The sequence below is a fragment of the Sinocyclocheilus grahami genome, unplaced genomic scaffold (genome assembly GCF_001515645.1).
Source record: "Sinocyclocheilus grahami isolate Dianchi unplaced genomic scaffold, SAMN03320097.WGS_v1.1 scaffold12.1, whole genome shotgun sequence".
Lineage (NCBI taxonomy): Eukaryota > Metazoa > Chordata > Actinopteri > Cypriniformes > Cyprinidae > Sinocyclocheilus > Sinocyclocheilus grahami.
Window position 1 is genome coordinate 673977 of NW_015505191.1, and position 19512 is coordinate 693488.

Genomic DNA, 19512 nt, shown 5'->3' on the forward strand with positions numbered 1-19512 from the left:
CCCCCCCAAGGAAAAACAAAAGAAGAGAACAGGTAAGACCCTCACACCTGTTCAACAGCAAACACAAGGCATTACAATACACACACACACACAGAGGCCTGCACTCTTTAAAATACTGCATTCAGTCAGATCAATAATGGTATTAATTCAATTAACAAAGGCACATTTAGGAACCTAGAGCACAACTGAATGTAGTGCAACAAAGGCTTCCTCTTCTCTCCATTGTTGTACCAAATGCACCACAGTATGTTTTTCCTCTTTGGCTTTATCTGTACTATCGTTTTACAGCCTTAAGCTTCCGCAAAGGCCAATATCCATTCTAAAGTCACGTATTCTGTCTCAGGGCCTCTAGCTTGAAATAAAGGTGACAAATGAAGTGGAGGTCCCCCAGAGCGACCAAATCAAGTCGTTAGCAGACATTTTCTCTCTCTTTTCCTTCCCAACTCCCACTTTCTTCTTTTAAGTTCTGCATACAGTTCATATAAATGACAGTAAAGGGCAGTAGAGCCCTGCAGTTACAGAAGAATCGCTTGCCAATTAAAACCCACTCAAACAGAAGCCCGACGAGACTGGAAGCGGGCAAAGCCAAATCCATCCCTCCATCGATCCCAGGGCCGGCTGAGTGTAGATTCTGCCGAGCTGCTTTTGAAAACAAAACGTTCGGTGAACCGTGGCACTTCATCTAAGCAGCATGGAGTTGACGGTGAATGAACACAGCTTAGGCTAATGACCTCCCTCCACTCCCACAAAACACAAGCCTGGCATAAACACACACACGCGTATGTGCAGCTCACACTCGTGCACATGCGCAGCAACATACAAGCTTCGTTTTTACCATGGTGGATATTTTCCATTGATTTCTATTTTTTTTATATATACTGAGCTATGGACAAATTTCTGATGCAAACCTCTCCATGTCCGTTAAATAAAATGTTTAACCTTCTTTTCTTTGTGGTTTATTAAAAAAAATCCTGGAGAAAAATGATCATTATTAACAAAAATATTAAGCAGCACAACCATTTTCAACATTGACAATATAGTAAGAAATTATTTTTGAGCACCAAATTAGCATATTAGAATGATTTCTAAAGGATCACGAGACACTAAAGGCTGGAATAAAGGCTGCTGAAAAATGAGCTTTGCCACCCCAGTAAAATATAATAAAACAAAGTAGTAATTTTTAATAATACCATTTCAAGTATTACCCAAAATTTTGAACCATATTGTACATAATTTATTTACTTCACACATTTATTAAATTAAATTATTACATTTGTGAATCTCAAAATATTCAACTATTTGACATTTCGATCCATCACTACTTTGTTTTTTATTAAACAGATGTTCTCATTTTTGAGGATTATGACAAAAATGTGACAAAAAGAATCCCACAGCATGGACCCTCTATCCAAACTGCTAAAGACTGAGGCTATCTGTTGTTGGCCATCTTTTATGAGAAAAAAAAAAACCTGTACATACACTACATACGTTGTTTGCTATTATATGTCTGTTCTGGTATAATGAAAAACTTCAGCAAAGAACAACCATGAGTTCAACAGCACATTTGTACAAAAAACGGTTTCACAGAGAGAGGGAAAAGATAAGGGATAAAGAGAGCAGTGTGTCGGTGTACGTAGGAAAGGGAGGATTCTCTGTAACCAGATGCATTCCCATGGGAGAAAGATAGCAGGAGTTTGAGTGTGAGAAAACACAGCCAGTTGGAGAGAAAGAAAGAGCAAGACTGTAATCTTTGTTTACCCTCCCTTATCCTGTCCTCCCCCTCTCCCCTCATCTCTGTCTTCTCTCTCCTCCCACTCCTCTGGCCAGCAGTGAGGCTCCTCATTGTTATAGGGAGGAAGCTTGCTTGGAACACTTTATGGTCTTTTAAATGCATAGGAATGGCTCAGTGAACAAAGGCAGGACCCCCACTTTGAAATGAACTGCCCTGTTAAGGTGGGTGGCATTTCACACACACATGGTCACAGAGACTTTAAAAGCGAAGCTAAATGACCAGTGCCAAAGGTTCAGGAAAGGAATGAGTGTGGAGGACTGCCTCAGTTTTTGTTTTTCAGTGAGGAGGAAGTTCAGTTGGTGCTCGTTCTATTTAGTCTACTGTCCTGGAGGTTGATTCACTCTATCAGTATTTATGGGTTATTCTGTTCTCGCTGCAGTCAGACTGATTACCTGCCATGAAGGGAGAGGAGAAATGAATGTATAAAATATTCATTTAATTCTACCAGGCAGATATAAATCTATTGTTAGGTGCTTTTTTCTCAAAGAATAAAGTGCCAAATATAAATGCCCCCCCATTTCTTTCAACGGATATTCTCATTAAATAAGAATGAAAATATTGCCTAAATGTTCTTATTTTCCACTGTTATACTCACAGAATATAAATGCATCCAGATTGATTTTTGCACCTAAACTCACATCTCAGTCAAGGATTTCAGCACACTGCAAAACACGGTGATCGGCAATGCAGAAACCATTTACGGAAAACAACAGCTATGACTGAATTACCTCATCTCATTTACTTATGCATGTTTTACTCTAAAGTTAAGCAATATGAGTAAATCCAAAAGATTTCCTACTAGACATCAAGTGACTCAGCAACAGCGTGGGTTTTACACTGATCTCTGACCTTACTCGGTTTTGTTTTACTAGACACTGTGTTTTATCTACAGTATATGCATTTCAAACAAGTATGTTTATTTCACCATCTTTATTTAATCAATGATTAACCAATCACAGTAGATACATCTAACAGTTAAATCATATAAATGCTTTAGTCAGACTTAAACTGTATTAGTCATTAATATTTTTTTTTATCTATATAATTGGATTGTAGCACTGCTTTATCCAGCATGTACATTCTTTAAGGTGTGGTCACATTTGCAAAATTTCAAGATAAATGTATGATATATGCCAGTCAGCTATGCAAATCTGTGTGACCAACTTAAACCAATGCTGAATCTACATGGGGAAATCTTACACCGTCACACAAATGACAGACTATGTAGATTCCTATTAAAATGACTGTTTTTCTTGTGAAAATTCACTGAACAACTGAAAAGGCAACAACACCTTTAACCAGAAAGACAGTGGTGATGCACAATGTCTATTTAATCAATATTTGATTACACATTGTAGCATATATACTGTACTTCGACAAAGACTGTAGCTAAACAATGCAAAAGCCTACTGTAACCATACTGCAAATGTACAGAACTTTTCTCAGACTTCATGCTAGCATGCTCCATGTCGTCAACACACTGCTCATCCAAATTAAACGACTCACCTTTCCTTTCTCTGAGCCCTCCCTCCTCCCTTATTTGCCCTACCTCTCTTTCCTCCTTCCTCCACCCATAGACAAATTTCCCCCTCAGGAACAATAAAAGTCTTCTATTCTGCTTCAATTACCCTCGCTGCAACGCCCCTCACTACACACTCATAACTCATTCAGCCCTACCGCAAGCTGCCTCCTCTCAACAGAGGCACACAAACACAAAGTTTTACTCTGGATCTAAATTTTACATGTGAAGATTTGCATATGCCCACACGCACACTGAAATTCAGGTGTAACCTAGCATCCTTCTCTGGTAGGTGTATGGAGCTTCAATCTCCAGCTCAAAGACCAAGGCTTTGAATCCTCTCAAGCAAGGATTTCAAATTTTTTTTCCTCCCTCACAGTCTGGAGACTGATCAGATACAGCAGAGTCTCCATATCAGCCAGACCAGACAGAGCGCTCACACACACTGCATCGCTGGGCATATCACTGCTGAGAGGTAGATACTGGAAAGCATGATGCCCTTTTCTGATGCAGTCCCGCTGTGACCGAAGCCTGTTTTCCTGGAGACTGAGCAAAGCTCAATGCTTAATAGCCACTATTTTTATGGACTCTCGGGAGACGTGGCATCTGTAGCAACCTATTATAAAACATCCATTAATGCACCAGCTTTGAAAGTTATCGATTAAAGCGAAACCCTGAGATTAGTACACCTATATACAACAGAAGAATCTCCTCACAGAAACAAAGAAGGAAAACAGCAAAAATACTACCAGTCAAGGAACGAGAAAAAACACAAAAAAGCACTGGGTAACTGATAGATTGAAAAAAAAAAAGATATCTGATTTTGCACATGAGCTGTGTTGACCTGGTTGATATTCATAGCATGCTGCCTTGCCGTTTCTTTCCTCTCTGCTTCCTAAGACAATATAATTGTTCTGTCAATACTCAATTTGCCATTGATTTGAATAAGGTTCTTTGTCAATGTATGCATGAGGCAGATCATGAGGGATAAATAACCTCTATATCCAAATGCAGTATGCATATGAACACACAGAAAGCCATGTAAAATGTTTCAACGTGTCAGTATACGTTCAAAGAGGGTACTGTGTATGGCAACCACAACACTGGAATATTTTATAATTAAGAGTTAAGAGTTCTGGGAAAATGAACAATTAGCAAATATTGTCTAAACAGGTTCACAAAATGTACTAACAAGGGCTGCGAAATTCCCTCGCGTTCAAAATAAAAATTGTCTTAAAACCTATTTCAGTCCTTACAAACTACTTTGACCATGCAAAGATAAGCTCATACAACCACTAGTAGACAGAATGTAAACAATGTGATTTTCTGGATGAATGTCCACCATGAAATGAAACGGAGACTGATCATAGTAATACATAAAATGCCCAAATATACAGACAGGAATCTAGAAATTCTTGCCAATGATAAGCCAATAATTTTATGTCAAGTCTGATAAATGATAACTGATAAATAGAACATATAAAAATTTCTATACTATTTTATCTAAATAGATTTGAAATAAATCGTTATTTATTATTTGAAGGGCCATTTCATTTTAAATAAATTTAAACAGCACCGATGGCTGATAAGACTTCACGATGTTGAGCCAGCATCGTGATTCCCCCACCCACCGCATCCCAATACCGTGTTCACACGGAACCCCTAAAGGGAATAAATACGAGATGGGAGGAAAATATATTTCAATATTTTGTCTCGCAGTTACCTGTATATCATTGGGCAACTATACTGTATATAAATTGCGGGCATCAGGGAGCCGCTATTATGCTTGGCATTGAAACTGTTTTTGAATGCACGATTGCTTTTTAGTTTCACTTTCGAGATTCGAGATCACAGGTACTCTGTTAGCGGCAGTACTTACCACACATTTTGCAAATCATTCGCCATCGTCCTCAGTCTCTCCTTACTCCGTTTATGTGGTGAAATAAACAGAAAGTGAAATTTTATGTAGCTACTGTAATTTAACAGGCAATCGTTAGCAATCCTTATTTGTTTTCAGTGCCTTTCTGAATAGGGATTCATGCTTCGGGCATACCCCCTAACTCCCCCCTCCCCCCGATGTCATCGTCCATCGCGATGTTTCACTGTAGACATCGTCCGATGCCAATTTTGTAGACATCACCCAACCCTATGTACAGTATGAAAATGGGATGCCCGGACTAGATTTTGACATTTGATAAATTACATTGTACATTGTTTTTAAATTATTACTTTTAAAATATTAACTTTTAAGATAAATACTGTAGATTAAATACTCTAGTAACATTAGATTACTGATATGGTACTACTATTTATTTCATCCTTTTCTGTAATTGGACAAAAAAAGTAACATGCATTCTAAGCCTAGTAATTCTTTTTTTTAGACTGCATGACCTACCTCGTAGGAACAGTAGGGTCACACAGGGGAGAACAGGCGTGCTTCAGGCTGGGAGGTGTTTCCAGGTGCTGACGAAGGCAGTGGGGATTAAGGAATATGGTACGGTAGTGATGCTGTTCCAGGCATCCAGCGTGGGGTCATAACAGTCCAGGGTTTTGCAGCGCTGTGTACCGAAGTAGCCACCCACCACATAAAGTTTGTTTCCAGAGGCCACCGCTTGGCAGCTCATTCGTTTTGCCGTAACATCTCCAACTTTAGTCCACTGATAAGTCTCACTGCTGAATTTGTAAGCAGAGCAAGCAGAGAATTCGGTGTCGCCTCCCATTACAAAGATCTGGTTGCCGAGAACAGCAGCTGCAGTGTAGCGCCACGGCTGTGGACAGGATGCCGGGACCGCCCAGCGATTTTCTGAGGGATCGTAGCACTGAACTTTAGGCAGCTTGTCGTGGGCCACACTCGTCCCACCGAAGGCGAATAACTTCAGCTTAACGCTGACGACAGCAGCATTGCTAACTCCTTCTCGCAGTGGTGCCACCATGCTCCACTTATTAGCAACTGGGTCAAACTGCTCTACCTGCTTCAAGGACACAGATGGTGATGCAGGCAGACAGCCAGTGGCAGCTGTGTGACCTCCAACGACGTACAGGCAGTGGCGTAACTCAGCGGAACCGTGACCGAAACGAGCTATCAGCATCGGAGCTGCTTTGGACCATTCTTCATGTAATGTGTCATACACCCAAACGTCTTTAGACACACCGTTCTCTGAGCCCCGGCCCCCAGTCACATACACTTTGCATCCAATGGCACAGGCACTGAACTCCTTGCGTGGACTGGGGATGTCTGCCTTTGGAATGATCTCTTTGGCCTTCTGGTCCACCAGGTAGAGCTTGTCGCACATGAATGTGGGGCCACCCAACAGGAAAAGGGCATGGCTGGTCTTGCGGGGCCGGGCGCAAGGACTATTGACGACGCCGTCGTTTTGCAAGATGCGCAGTTTGCAGCGGATGGCCTCGTCCACCAGCTCTTTGCTTTTAGCCTGGGCGATGATGAGCTCTTCCGTAGACACATTCTCCATGAGGAAGATGGCAGGCAGGAGAGCCAGACGCACAGTACGGAGCAGCTCCGGAAGAAGACAGTGCCTCCTCTCAAGATCGTAGTTCACCCAGTTAAGCGCCGACTCGTAGACCAGACGCTCATCCTCGGTTTCGAGCTCTTCGTGTGCCAGCAGTTGGACCAGCATGTCCTTAGGCAGCTGGAGAAACTCTTCTGTCTTGCAGATAGCAGGGAAGTTACTGAGGCACATGCTCCAGGACAGCTGGAAGAGCTGGGTGCACTGGTGAGCATCTGAGAGAAGCAGCATGCCCAGGCAGTTGGATGGGTGAAGGTTCTTCTCCAGGAACTCGGCACAAGCATCACGGATGTCCTGAAACTCCAGCATGTCACCGGCCTCAAGGAGAGACTCCGCGTTTTCCTCATTTATTATCACTCTTGACGAATAGGCATAGTCCAGAAGGAGCTCCAATACCTAGACAACGCAGAGTAGATGCAAGTTTAACCTAAATAAATTGACAAAACTTTTTGCAGTCAAACTGTAATACAAGTTACTTGAAAACCATTACACTTAATTTGCAAAAGCCTGATGTTCAAACACAGAGCTACCGAGTTTTTAGTGCTCTTCAATTTATAATAAGTTGTACATTAAATCAGAGTAGCTTACAATGACAAAATTGATTTCTGTCATCATCTACTCACCCTCATGTCATTTCAAACCATTATTTAACACAAAAGAAGGTATTTTGAAGTTTTTGTTTTGTCCTACAATGGACACTCTTTGACTACTCTACAAATTCAAGCACTTCCATAGTACCTCTGGATGAATAGATTCTCTGAAGTCCACTTCACTGTCCTGACTCTCTCTCAGCCCTCCGCTGAACATGGCTTCAAAGTAGCGGCTGCAGGCGGCCAGCACAGCCCTATGGCACGGGAAAGAGCGGTTTCCTGCATGGAGCAGAACATCGGTGAAGAGTCTCTGCTGCCGAAGAGCATTCAGGTGCATTAGCACGCTGTCGGCATACGAGGACTTGTGGAACAGGTAGATGTTCATAGAGGCCGTGCTGGCACGAGACTTGCGGTTCTCGTGGACGCAGACCGACATTTTCATTGAATCCTGAAAAAAAAAAAAAAAAAAGAAGAGAAGTTGTTCGGTTTACAAAAGATGCAAGAATAAAAACTGATCACAAATAACTTTTTCTACAGGGAATGTGTGCTAACCTTTTTAGACAATTAAAAATTTTTTTTTAGAAAGACAAAATATTTTAATAGCCTGTGTACCCTAGTGACAACTGGCATGTTGCTGTGGCTTGAATAGCCTATGTTGTCCGTTCTAGGAGTTGACTGACATTGTTTTGAACAGTGATATGATTGGTATCAGCACAATACACAAAGAGCATGCCAAACCTCAACATGAAGGCAGAGAAGATGATGTAATTCTGCAAACACAACATAAAAACCCACTGGAAGCCTCTCTGATGTCTAGCCGACTGGAATGTGAACAAATGCAAGGGAGTCTAATCATTACCAGGCGTTCAAAGGCAGATGGATAAGAAGGGGGAAACTGAAAGGGGAAAAAACCTTCAGAAGTAAACACCCCTGCCTGAAAATTCACTGTGGAAAACAGTGAGTAGAGAACCAGGCACAGAGTCAACACTAAGTGTGTCAATGTCACCGGCTGCCATATGGTCGCCTATATGGTGCACATTCAAATCCAATCAGCCTGAATTTCCATGTAACCGATACACGCCCCCAGTCCCTGCCGGCTGTCAACATCCCTCCGGGGAGAATTTAATTGTGTTTCCACTAATGTTGTGCAGAGGCAAAATGTAGTTCCGAACTTGGCTAAATACATTAAGGACACACAAGCAATGTTGATGTATCGCACCTGATACAGTCCAATAATCCATTTATATTGGACACAGCTGTGAAGTACAAGAGCCAGAAACCCTGTGCTGACATTGGCTATTAATTATTTTGCAGCAGCACTGGAGAATAGCAATGTGATGTGAATGATATGTTTATGATAAATCATAAACAGTCAGTTAATAGTTTACAATAAAGAGTGTAATGACATATATCTTATAAGTAGGCTCTATTAAAAAGTGCTTTTAAAACACCATTTATTTCTTGTTACAGAAAACACATTTTGAATGACAGATCAACATTCTCATGACAATGTCACAGGTGCACCGACATCACTTGCACACACCACTATTTTGATAATATAATTTTAAAATAAATGACAACTAGAATAATTATTTAATGCTTTAAATGTACATATTTTCTTAATATTTCAAATATTTTCACATGCTTTAATAGCGAAATGTCCTATGAAATATGTCCTAGAAACAACCTAGTGTAACTAAAGATATATATTACCTGTTCAGGAGCAATGAGGACTTCAGTTCCGTCTGCTTTGGCCCACAAACATGCCACAACGAGACGCGTGCAGAGTCTCAATACTGGCGGCGCTCTGGCAAAGCGTCCGAAGTCGCGTGGATAAACCACAAAATAAACAAATGAAGAGTAATTGAATCCACTTGCTTTTAACGTAAGCAACCAGCCTAGAAATGCAGTTTGGTCTATTGTTGCTGAGTTACACAGAAAACTGCTCGAGTTCCTCTATCTTTGTGACTACGGTGCACAACTACATTCGCTCGTATCATCACACAGCAGCTCCGCCACCGCGTGTGTGTGCAGGTCTCGATAGTGAACAGCTGACGGGTGTGAACAGCTTTTAGAGGACGAAGAAAGAGAGGCGGAGCGCTGCAGCTCTTTAGTAGGATGTGGGAGGAGATAGACCGATGAACTGGCGTGCAGAGATAAGGAGATTGTGGAGGTCGGGCTCATTAATATAATAATAAAGGAATTTTACTAGGCTGCATATCACCAAGGGGTTTGTGTGTATTAATGTATTCAAAGTCTCTGTATACATTACTGTAAACTTCGCATATAACTGACCCTTTAGGAAGTGCTGCTTAAGAGTCATCCTACTTGAACAGCAACTCTAATGGCAAGGCTGTTTTTCAAGTGATAGTCATTTAAATCATATATTCTATAAATTGTGCATCCAGCCTAAACTTTATTCCTCAGTCTGTGAGATGCACTACCATGCACACACTGGTGAGAAGGTTCAGAGCTAGTTTTGAATTTAAATTCACGGAACAATAGCGCCCCCTGCGGAACAAAAGGCGAATTTGCGTTGTCTGCATCATACCTGTAAATGCCCTTGACGTATGTAGGTGATTTCAATTTCTAACTTTCGAATGAAAAATGTCACGATTGTTCTTGGGTAGTAATGTGGTAGACTTAAGTATGTGGCTCCTGTGGCCTGGTATGTTTCTTTTCTAAATCTGTGGAGCTATAAAATATATGTGGCCCATACCTCTGTTGTCGGGCTCCGTCTGCATACAAAAATCTCATTGGATTATTTCAGTTAATGGCAAAATTAATGTTTGCAAATGTAAACTAGGGATGCACCGATATGAACATTTTGGCCGATACCGATAACCGATTATTCTTTATTTTTGAAAGCCGATAACCGATATGTTGGCCGATAAATGGTTTTTATACTGTATACTGTATTTTCTATCCCCTTACCCTAAACCTACCTCTCACACAAAACGTTCTGTATTTTTATGTTTGAAAACACTTCATTCTGTATTATTTATAAGCTTGTTTCTTCATTACTATACTTGTGGGTCCCCATAATGTAGTGAACACCAGTGTATACACACACACACACACACACACACACACACACGTTAGTAGCTCTGTAACTGGGCTGAGTTTCTCAAAATCATATTTAGCTGTAGAAACCATTGGCAGCAAAGTTCTATATGATCTACTTATGCTTACAATGCTTTTGGGCAGCCCAGCTCTGGGTAGGTTTGATGAAATTGACAGTGTAAGTGTTACTTTTCTCATAATTCTTAAAAAGGAACATCAACAGCTCACTTAAATATTAAAATTCAGATATTTTCCTCACCTTGGTGTTGCAATGTGCCCTTCTTTCTTCGCCGACCAAGACCAAGCAAAACATTTTAAAGGCACAATATATTTTTATTAAAATATCCAAAAACCACTAGAACAGTGTTATATATTTTGCTGACTAATGTACTTACATTATCCCAAATGTTTAGAAGAATGTTTAAATACAGAGAAATAAGCAATTTTAACTAATGACACGGACCGTGTCCATAGTGTCGCCTGCCAATGACGTCATAACCCCTTGATTTTTTGTTTTGTAGAAAACATGGAAAAACCAAAGACGCTTTAATACGTTGTGCGTTTTAATAGACTGGTGACGACCGCATAGAGTAGCATTATAACAGAACTTTCAAATGTATCTAGTATGATAAAACAGCGCTGCTTTTTCATATTAGAATGATTTCTAAAGGATCATGTGGCACTGGACAAGACTGGAGTAATGCCTGCTGAAAATTCAGCTTTGCCATCACAGGAAAATACATTTGAAAATATACTAAAATAGAAAATAGTTATTTTAAATGACAACAATATTTCACAGTATTACTGTTTTTAATGTATTACATAGAATCTAATTTCCATTCCTATCAGTGGCATTGTCCTTACTTAAGAATGTTTAGTGTTGTTTCAAAGCCAGGGTTTGTGTAATCCTGCCCTAAGAGAAGAGATGGCAGTATTTATCATGTCCATATAACATGTTTTATCTTAAAGCTGCAGTCCGTAACTTTTTTTTGTGTTCAAAATGAACAAAATTTATGTAATAAGCGAGTACACCATGAATCCATTTTCCAAACCGTGATTTTGGCTTGTCTAAATGCACATGCACTATGGTACACCTACTAAGCGATATTATTGTCATATTAAAGACCACTGAATATATAATCATAATGTAACAGCATAGTATTGCAAGAAGGCCTACACACTTCCAAATGACAACAAACTTTTAATTTTTAAGAATATTTAGATCATGGAAATTAAGTATCAAAATATGAGATACCTTAAAAAACCTGAATAAATAGTAAATACAAATTTTCTAACAAAAAGTGCAAAGTAACAAGTAGAAAAAAAGAAAAATGCACAAAGAACTTGTATGGAGATTTTTCCATCTACATATTTTTCCCTGACCTTCTTTTCTCTGTAAATTAAGGGTGCACACTATTGCTGAGAAACACAATCACTACTCAGCAGTCAGATGTCCGTATGCACAAAGGCACAGATCCCTAAACAAGATCAAATCTGCAGATGAAAATTTTTTTGTAGAAGCATTATTTAAATTTGAACTAGCACCTCATGACTACCCCACATTATGTACGAGAAGCTGCAAAGACACAGGCGCAAGTGGAATGTACAAAACATGGTGACATTAATTTTTAAGTAAATATAATGGGTGATATATTGCGTCACCAAAAATTATTGAGGTCATGTAGATATATTGCGCGATAAGTCGATATATATTGATTATTGCGACAGACCTACAAAGTTTTTCATTAATGCTCAGTTTCCTCATTAGACTTGTGTCAGCTAAAAAGCTCAAAGTCAAGTTTTTTATGTTCATACATGACAGTAATCACAAGACAAGATGACGCTTATCACAAGGTTTGTCTGGAAAAAATTGCGGTTAGCGAACAGTAGTGATATAAAGTTTTGACCTAGAATTAACTGCAAGTCACATGTTCATATTAGTGGAAATATGTGCAAGGACCCTCCAAGGTTAGTTTTTTCCCCCATTTGATGCATTTTGAAATGCTTCTCATCCCACAGCGTTAAGTAATAAAATGTCTAATTTTCACAGGAAGCTATGGCGATGAACAAGTTTAATGTATTTCACTGGCACATTGTGGACGATCAGTCGTTTCCTTATATGAGCCGTACCTTCCCTGACTTAAGTCAGAAGGTGAGTATATGATGTACTTGACTTTGTTTTAGATTCAAACTTGACTGCCTCACACTGATTAAATACATCTCTATTCAGAACATGAGAAATATTGTAGATTTCAAACAGGTTGTTAGTGGATTACCATGCTAGAATTATATTATCGCTAAAGGGCGATGGCCAACATCATGTAAATAGGAGACCACAACTATGCGTATCAAGCTGTTGTGTTGTTACACTGCAACAAATTCCAGATTTTATGCCAAGCTTTTAAAAATAGTTCCCTGTTCTCGTATACTTTTTTGTATTTGCTGCATTGGAAGCGAAAGGTAAGGGATAAAGATTTACCTCAAAATGATGAGTTCCAGTGTCATTTCCTTTAGTGTAGAAATTTCACCTCTAATCAAAAGATTTAGGTTGTAGAACTCAACTGCCACTGCTGAAATCTAACTGGGAAAGTGTTAATCTTTGTGTATTGATTATGTTTTCCCTATTTTTTTGTGATTAACAGGGAGCCTATCACCCATTCACACATGTGTACACTCCGTCTGACGTGAAGATGGTCATCGAGTTTGCCCGCATGAGGGGGATCCGAGTCATCCCTGAGTTTGACACCCCAGGACACACACAGTCATGGGGCCATGGTAAGTTGGTGGACTTGATACATGAGCTTTTCACAGATTGTTTTGCTTAATCATGTTTAGGGCTGGAATAACACTGCAGAACTATTGAAATGTGAACAGAAAGAAATGACTTTTAAGTCGAAACAAACACAGTGCTAACTCACAAAGAAACATGCCTTATTGCTAGGAGATGCATGACAATCCAAAAGTCATATAGTGTATTCCAGCCTTAAGTCATGTTGTGTTGATTTCAGTAGTTCACATTTAAACTGCACTTACTGATTAATATGACAACACGTTTTCTCTCTCTGTCGCTCTTTCCCTTAGGCATAAAGGATCTGCTAACACCTTGTTACAGTGGCTCTAGTCCTTCAGGAACATTTGGGCCAGTGAACCCCATCTTAAACTCCTCTTATGACTTCATGACACAGTTTTTTAAAGAGATTAGCACTGTCTTCCCTGATGCCTACATTCACCTGGGGGGAGACGAGGTTGACTTCAGTTGCTGGTAAGAAAAAAGGAGCTTCCTACTCAATCGTCAATTATTAAACTACATTGTTTATCTGAATAATGTAATACCAATAATCTTACCTTATATAAAATTATTTTCTTTTATTAAATTCTTTGATTAAAAGAAATAATAACCGTAACTGTCACACAGTACCTTGAGTGTTATACAGAAACAGTTTGTTTCTAACCGAAAATGACATAGCCTAATATGTAAGGGCATGTATTGTTTCTCTTTTTCTATTTGCTTTACTTTGTGTTCATAGACATGTTACTGTTAAAGGCCATGCTTGCATTCCATTTATTGTTTCTGTAGGAAGTCTAATCCTGATATTCAGAAGTTTATGGTGCAGCAGGGCTTTGGCACAGACTACAGCAAACTGGAGTCTTTCTACATTCAAAGGTAAGAGCTTCACTATAGTCAGGAATACAGTTCCTGTTGGATGACGGACCATCACCTTCAACTCAACCTGGCTAAGACAGAACTGCTTGTGGTTTCAACAAACCCATCACTTTATCAAAATTTCACCATCCAGTTAGGCTCATCAACCATAACTCCTTCAAAAACAGCTAGAAACCTTGGAGTTATGATTGATGAATTTCTCAGACCACATTGCTAAAACTGCCCGGTCCTGCAGATTTGCTTTATACAACATCAGAGCATGCAACACAACTCCTTGTTCAAGCTCTTGTTCTGTCCAGGCGGGATAAAAGCGTCTGCTAAATGTAAATGTAATACATTTATTGTGGTCTTGTAGTCTAAATTACAGATTATTATGACGTTTTTTTATTTCTCAGAAGAATGTAAATGAAAATATGAATCAAAACACATTCTAACATTATGTATTATTCATATTTGGAAAACAGATTACTTGATATTGTGGCTGCTACCAAGAAAGGTTACATGGTGTGGCAGGAAGTGTTTGATAATGGGGTGAAGGTAAGGCTCATCTCTTCTGTGCTGAAGGGCTCGTCCTGTTGGGAAGTAATGTAAATCCATAAATGTTATATCACAGTCTTCGTTACTTTAACCACATTTTATAAACAAATTAAGACACATTCTTGCAGGTCCAAAATGCTTTGTGACTTCAAATCAAAGCCTAATCTACTTTTCTTTAACCTTCTTAATCACAAATAGCTTGACTTGCATGCTCGCCTTTTCACAAGCCACTGCTAACATGCCACTAAATTGCTGTTTTTAACTGTGCTTGCATGTAGATGTATGACTGCCCGTAACAATATAACAGCCCCAAAAACAAACAAACATTGATTAGGGCACATAATGTGCTTTATGCATGTTCCAGCTGAAGGATGACACTGTGGTGGAGGTGTGGATGGGGAACAAGATGGAGGAGGAGCTACAGAATGTGACTAGGGCAGGATTTACAACCATTCTTTCTGCCCCTTGGTACCTGGACTACATTAGCTATGGACAGGACTGGCAACGCTACTACAAAGTTGAGCCACTCAATTTCCCTGGTCAGTTTCTGCAGTCCAACTTTTTATTTAACTGTTTATTTGAGCACCACTAGTTTACTAATCTAGTGGTTTCAAACGTAGAAACTCTAGTTATTGAGTGTTTACTCATGTATTGACCATTACATTATGTGTGATGGTTTTGACATGCCATGTTGGCAACTTAGGGTTGAGAAAGTCAGTTCAGATTCAGTTTTAATTAAATATTGTTATTAGTAACCTTTTCAATCACTATACCTTTAATTACATTTTAACCTGTTTCTTGCCCTGAAAATAGCCATGGACAAGTTGACATGGTGTTGAATCACAAACAAGCTTGGGGGTTGAGGCTTTGGTCTGCGTAGAGCTGGTTCACTGAGAAACACTTGCATTTTAATTGAGGACAAATACGCTCGTCATCGACCATATATTAATTATATAGAATTTCCTGTAATTTCTGCATTATTGTAGTGTATAGTTGTGATCCGGTCAGTCTGGCTCAGGCTCTTGGTTTTGCTCGTCACTTGCACGTTGTCATGTCCACGTAATGTCAGAGTGTTTGAGCACTCCTGATCAACTCTGAGCTCCTGCCACATCTCGAGGTCAGTTGTTTTAGACGCTGAAACCACATGTTCCTGAATGCTATGGAAAGCTCGCATTCCATCATGTATCACTCTAAATACACTACCGTTCAAAAGTTTGGATCTGGTAAGAGTTTTAAAAAATGATCTTGCAATAAGTCTCTCCAAGGCTGTTTATTTGATCAAAAATACATAGCATTTACTTTTTTTTTGGCAACATAAATATCTTTACGGTCACTTTTGACCTTAAAAAAATCTTAGTGACCCCAAACTTCTGAACGGTAGAGTATGCGTTTGCCATAATTCCTCCTCCATCTTGCTTCAGTCTTGTTAAATTAATACGACTACTAAAAAGTAAAAATTTCTACCTCGTTCTTCGTAGATGTTACTGTCTAGAATAATAGTTAACTGTTGTCAAGTTTAAAGGCCATTAACTAATGATCTAATGAGAAAGACATGTTGACTGAGTCACTAAGCATCTGACCTTCCAGGAAAATATGACACTGGATGGATATATTTCTCTGGACTACATTCAAGATCTAACATATTACAATTTTTGATGTAGTGTTGAAATTTTTTACCTATTATTTATAACGTAACTTATTATGAATATCGATTGCATTATATTTGGATGGGCCAATATTGATAGCCAATTTTTTTTTTGTCACTAAGCATCTGACCTTCCAGGAAAATATGACACTGGATGGATATATTTCTCTGGACTACATTCAAGATCTAACATATTACAATTTTTGATGTAGTGTTGAAATTTTTTACCTATTATTTATAACGTAACTTATTATGAATATCGATTGCATTATATTTGGATGGGCCAATATTGATAGCCAATTTTTTTTTACAGCTGATTTTATGCCAAATATTGTACATCCATATTTTTTGTCACTTTAAAATTAACCATGTTCAGTTCTTTCATGACTACTAGCGACTAGATGCATAAATGTGCAATCTTGGTATCTTTGACAAAGTAAATGTGAATTAAGCATGAAAAGCCTCACAGAGACCTTAAATGGAGTCCAGAGGGATTTATCCACGTTGACGTGTTCGTTTGTGTTATACATGCGTCTGTATGTGTACACATGTAGCTGAAAGCCGACACACAGATCCATGTGTGGAAAGAAAGGCCGCAGTACCAGGATGAGATGGCGAAGGTAACAGCGGCTGGTTTCAATGCTCTGCTCTCCACACCCTGGTACCTCAACCGCATCAGCTACGGCCAAGACTGGGTGAACATTTACAAAGCCGACCCCCAAAATTTCACTGGTGTGTGTGTCATTCGCAGAGAAAGTCTGTGGGCCTCTGTTTCTGGTTGACTTGTGCTTCTCCTAAATTTGTACAACATCTCAAGGTGTACAGTAAAAAACTGACTGTTAAGTAACTTTAAACAGCACTGATTATACAATACATGATTTTCTGACCTATGTTGGAGTTGACCTCTCTTGAACACAAGAGTTGAGAAGTCTGTTATTGGATGAATCTGGTTAATTGTCTTGTTTACTGTAAACCAAGGTTGGTACAAATGGTTTTAGGTTTTGAAGGTCAGCTACACTGTACAATCACATGCCACCTTTGTCATTTAAACATGTTGCCTTTGAAGCAGTCATTTACGCCAGATATTCTCATATCCTTAAATCAATGAGGATCAGTTTTTTTTTTCCAGTCCAAAGCTCTGTCATAGCAATGGCATTGTTAGGAACACATTTTCATTTGGATATGCAAACAAACATGCTTGTCATGTGACCATGGCACTTTGGACAGATTTACAGTTATGAGTCTATTCAGTCACGACCCAGTTTAAATGGTTTGCTTTGTCTGCAGGTATTTAGATGTTTGATATAGGAGTGTTTGGCACACAGATCAGACTCAAACAGGATCAACTCTTTACTTTGAGGGACAGCTTTTTGTACAATGTTGTATTGTTTTTTTTTTTGCTGTTGTTTATAACTTGTGATTGATAATTTACCACAGGCACAGATGCACAGAAGAAGCTGGTGATTGGTGGAGAGGCTTGTCTTTGGGGAGAGTATGTGGATGCTACCAACCTCACTCCTCGACTCTGGTATGATATATTACTCAACTGTACCATCTCCAGATTTATAGACTGCAATACTGTACCAGGAAGATATAGATGTGATGAATGATTCAGGCATAAAAGCTTTTAAGCATCCATTTCTGTTACCTTGGAGGTATGCGCTCTCAACTCCATTTTCCACAGCTTCTCTGACACCAGCAGAAAGCTGAGTTTTTACTTCCTCCTCAAAAGTCACATCACAGGAAGTGCTAGACTCCATCAGAGCATGGACGGCGAGCTCCACAGTAACAACATGCCTCTTGTCTCCAAGAGTACGATCTAATGTGTCTGAAATTATCATACAAATCATACTGAAATTTACTAATACTTATCTACTCCAAATAAATACTGTATTATTTGATAGTATAAACCATTTTACCATTAAAGTTTGTTCTGTATAGAACTATAGGCATGTTCGTTTCTTAGCATTTCTTCATATTTTAATTTTATATAAAAATAAAAACATTTAAACATCCTACACCTACACTAAATCAGGGCATGTGATTAGTCATATATGTTTCTTTTTCATTTTATTGTTTTATGCCCTTTTTTATTTTTATACCATGGACAAAGTCTATTGTAACTAAAAGTCGCACTGGACCATAAAACAATAAAGCAGACAAACAAAACAGATGACATTGGGAAATAGTTCTGATGTTTCATCACAAAGTAAGATGATTTTCACATACATATAAAACACGAGGGGAGAGTTTGCACTAGCCTCACCTGTGGCAGCTGCTGATTGGAGGATGGTCTCTCTGTAGGCCACCTGCAAGGGTCCTAGGTGAGTTTCGATATTGAACTCTCTCTTAATACGGTCATGGATGATCTCAATGTGCAGCTCTCCCATGCCACACAGTATTGTCTGTGCATGAATAAGTGAAAAATACATTGTAGAACACACGCACTCCTCTCCTCAACACAAGATTCAAGGGTATCTGATGTCCGCAGCACAAATGGTGCAGGATCAGTTACGTATCACAATGTAATATTTGTGCAAGACATTTTTTCTAAGCACTAAGCTTGTTTGAACAAGTAAATACGTACTTAATATGTAAATATGTACATGCCTATGCAAGCACTAATACACAGAATGCAACATCTAGTAGACAAAACACTTTCAAAAATGAAATACTTTGTAAATGACTAATTTACCTGTCCAGAATCAAGGTCTGTTCTGACTTTCAGACTGGGGTCTTCTCTTTGCAGGCAGTTGAGCGCATGCTCCAGATCTGTTTGACAAATCCCACTGAGATTTCAATCCTATTGAAATAGGCTGCAGCCTATTTGGAAAGTGATCTGCTGAAGATCTGTTCACAATGTTCTTACCTGCTTGTTTGGCCAGAGTAGGAGGTTCAATGGAGCAGAAGAACACAGGCTCAGGGACCTCCACCCCTGCAAGAGCCAGACTGCTGCTCTCCCTTTGTGAGCTACTCTTGCTCTCTGCTTCATTCTGAGCCCGCCGCACCGCAGCTGCAGCAGAGGCTTTGGAGGAGACTATGGTGTCGCCTGTCACAGTCTGATTTGAAACAAACAAAATGATAGAACATATTAATTTCTAAAGATGTGTAATGCATCAGATGAAGACTCCAGACCTATAAACTGGCAAGAAAATGCATCTTTATGACGGCGCTGATA

At 39.3% G+C, this 19512-nt stretch overlaps 3 protein-coding genes and 1 long non-coding RNA gene across 4 annotated transcripts in view; 1 reads left to right on the forward strand and 3 right to left on the reverse strand.

The window, feature by feature from the left end:
* Positions 1-9494, reverse strand: part of LOC107596864 (ectoderm-neural cortex protein 1) — a 10940-nt gene extending 1446 nt beyond the window's left edge. The window contains exons 1-3 of the mRNA XM_016287718.1: positions 9139-9494; positions 7574-7873; positions 5707-7231 (exon numbers count right to left, since the gene is read on the reverse strand). Of these exons, the coding sequence (XP_016143204.1) occupies positions 5750-7231; positions 7574-7867 (1776 nt within the window). The 5' untranslated portion in view covers positions 7868-7873; positions 9139-9494 and the 3' untranslated portion in view covers positions 5707-5749. The remainder of the gene's footprint in view (positions 1-5706; positions 7232-7573; positions 7874-9138) is intronic.
* Positions 1-10493, reverse strand: part of LOC107596873 (uncharacterized) — a 14557-nt gene extending 4064 nt beyond the window's left edge. The window contains exons 1-2 of the long non-coding RNA XR_001610413.1: positions 10481-10493; positions 8969-8970 (exon numbers count right to left, since the gene is read on the reverse strand). This is a non-coding gene — a long non-coding RNA (uncharacterized lncRNA). The remainder of the gene's footprint in view (positions 1-8968; positions 8971-10480) is intronic.
* Positions 10494-12528: 2035 nt separating this feature from the next.
* LOC107597942 (beta-hexosaminidase subunit beta) lies at positions 12529-17860 on the forward strand (the record flags this gene model as incomplete). Its single annotated transcript, XM_016289159.1, has 8 exons — positions 12529-12640; positions 12943-12948; positions 13131-13263; positions 13570-13750; positions 14066-14152; positions 14617-14689; positions 15054-15228; positions 17772-17860. Coding segments are annotated over exons 1-8 (840 nt in total), but the record flags the coding sequence as incomplete, so codon positions are not given.
* A 12-nt stretch (positions 17861-17872) lies between these two features.
* The window catches only part of gfm2 (GTP dependent ribosome recycling factor mitochondrial 2), a 10623-nt gene continuing 8983 nt past the window's right edge, over positions 17873-19512 (reverse strand). The window contains exons 20-23 of the mRNA XM_016289169.1: positions 19204-19432; positions 19030-19106; positions 18601-18739; positions 17873-18162 (exon numbers count right to left, since the gene is read on the reverse strand). Of these exons, the coding sequence (XP_016144655.1) occupies positions 17873-18162; positions 18601-18739; positions 19030-19106; positions 19204-19432 (735 nt within the window). The remainder of the gene's footprint in view (positions 18163-18600; positions 18740-19029; positions 19107-19203; positions 19433-19512) is intronic.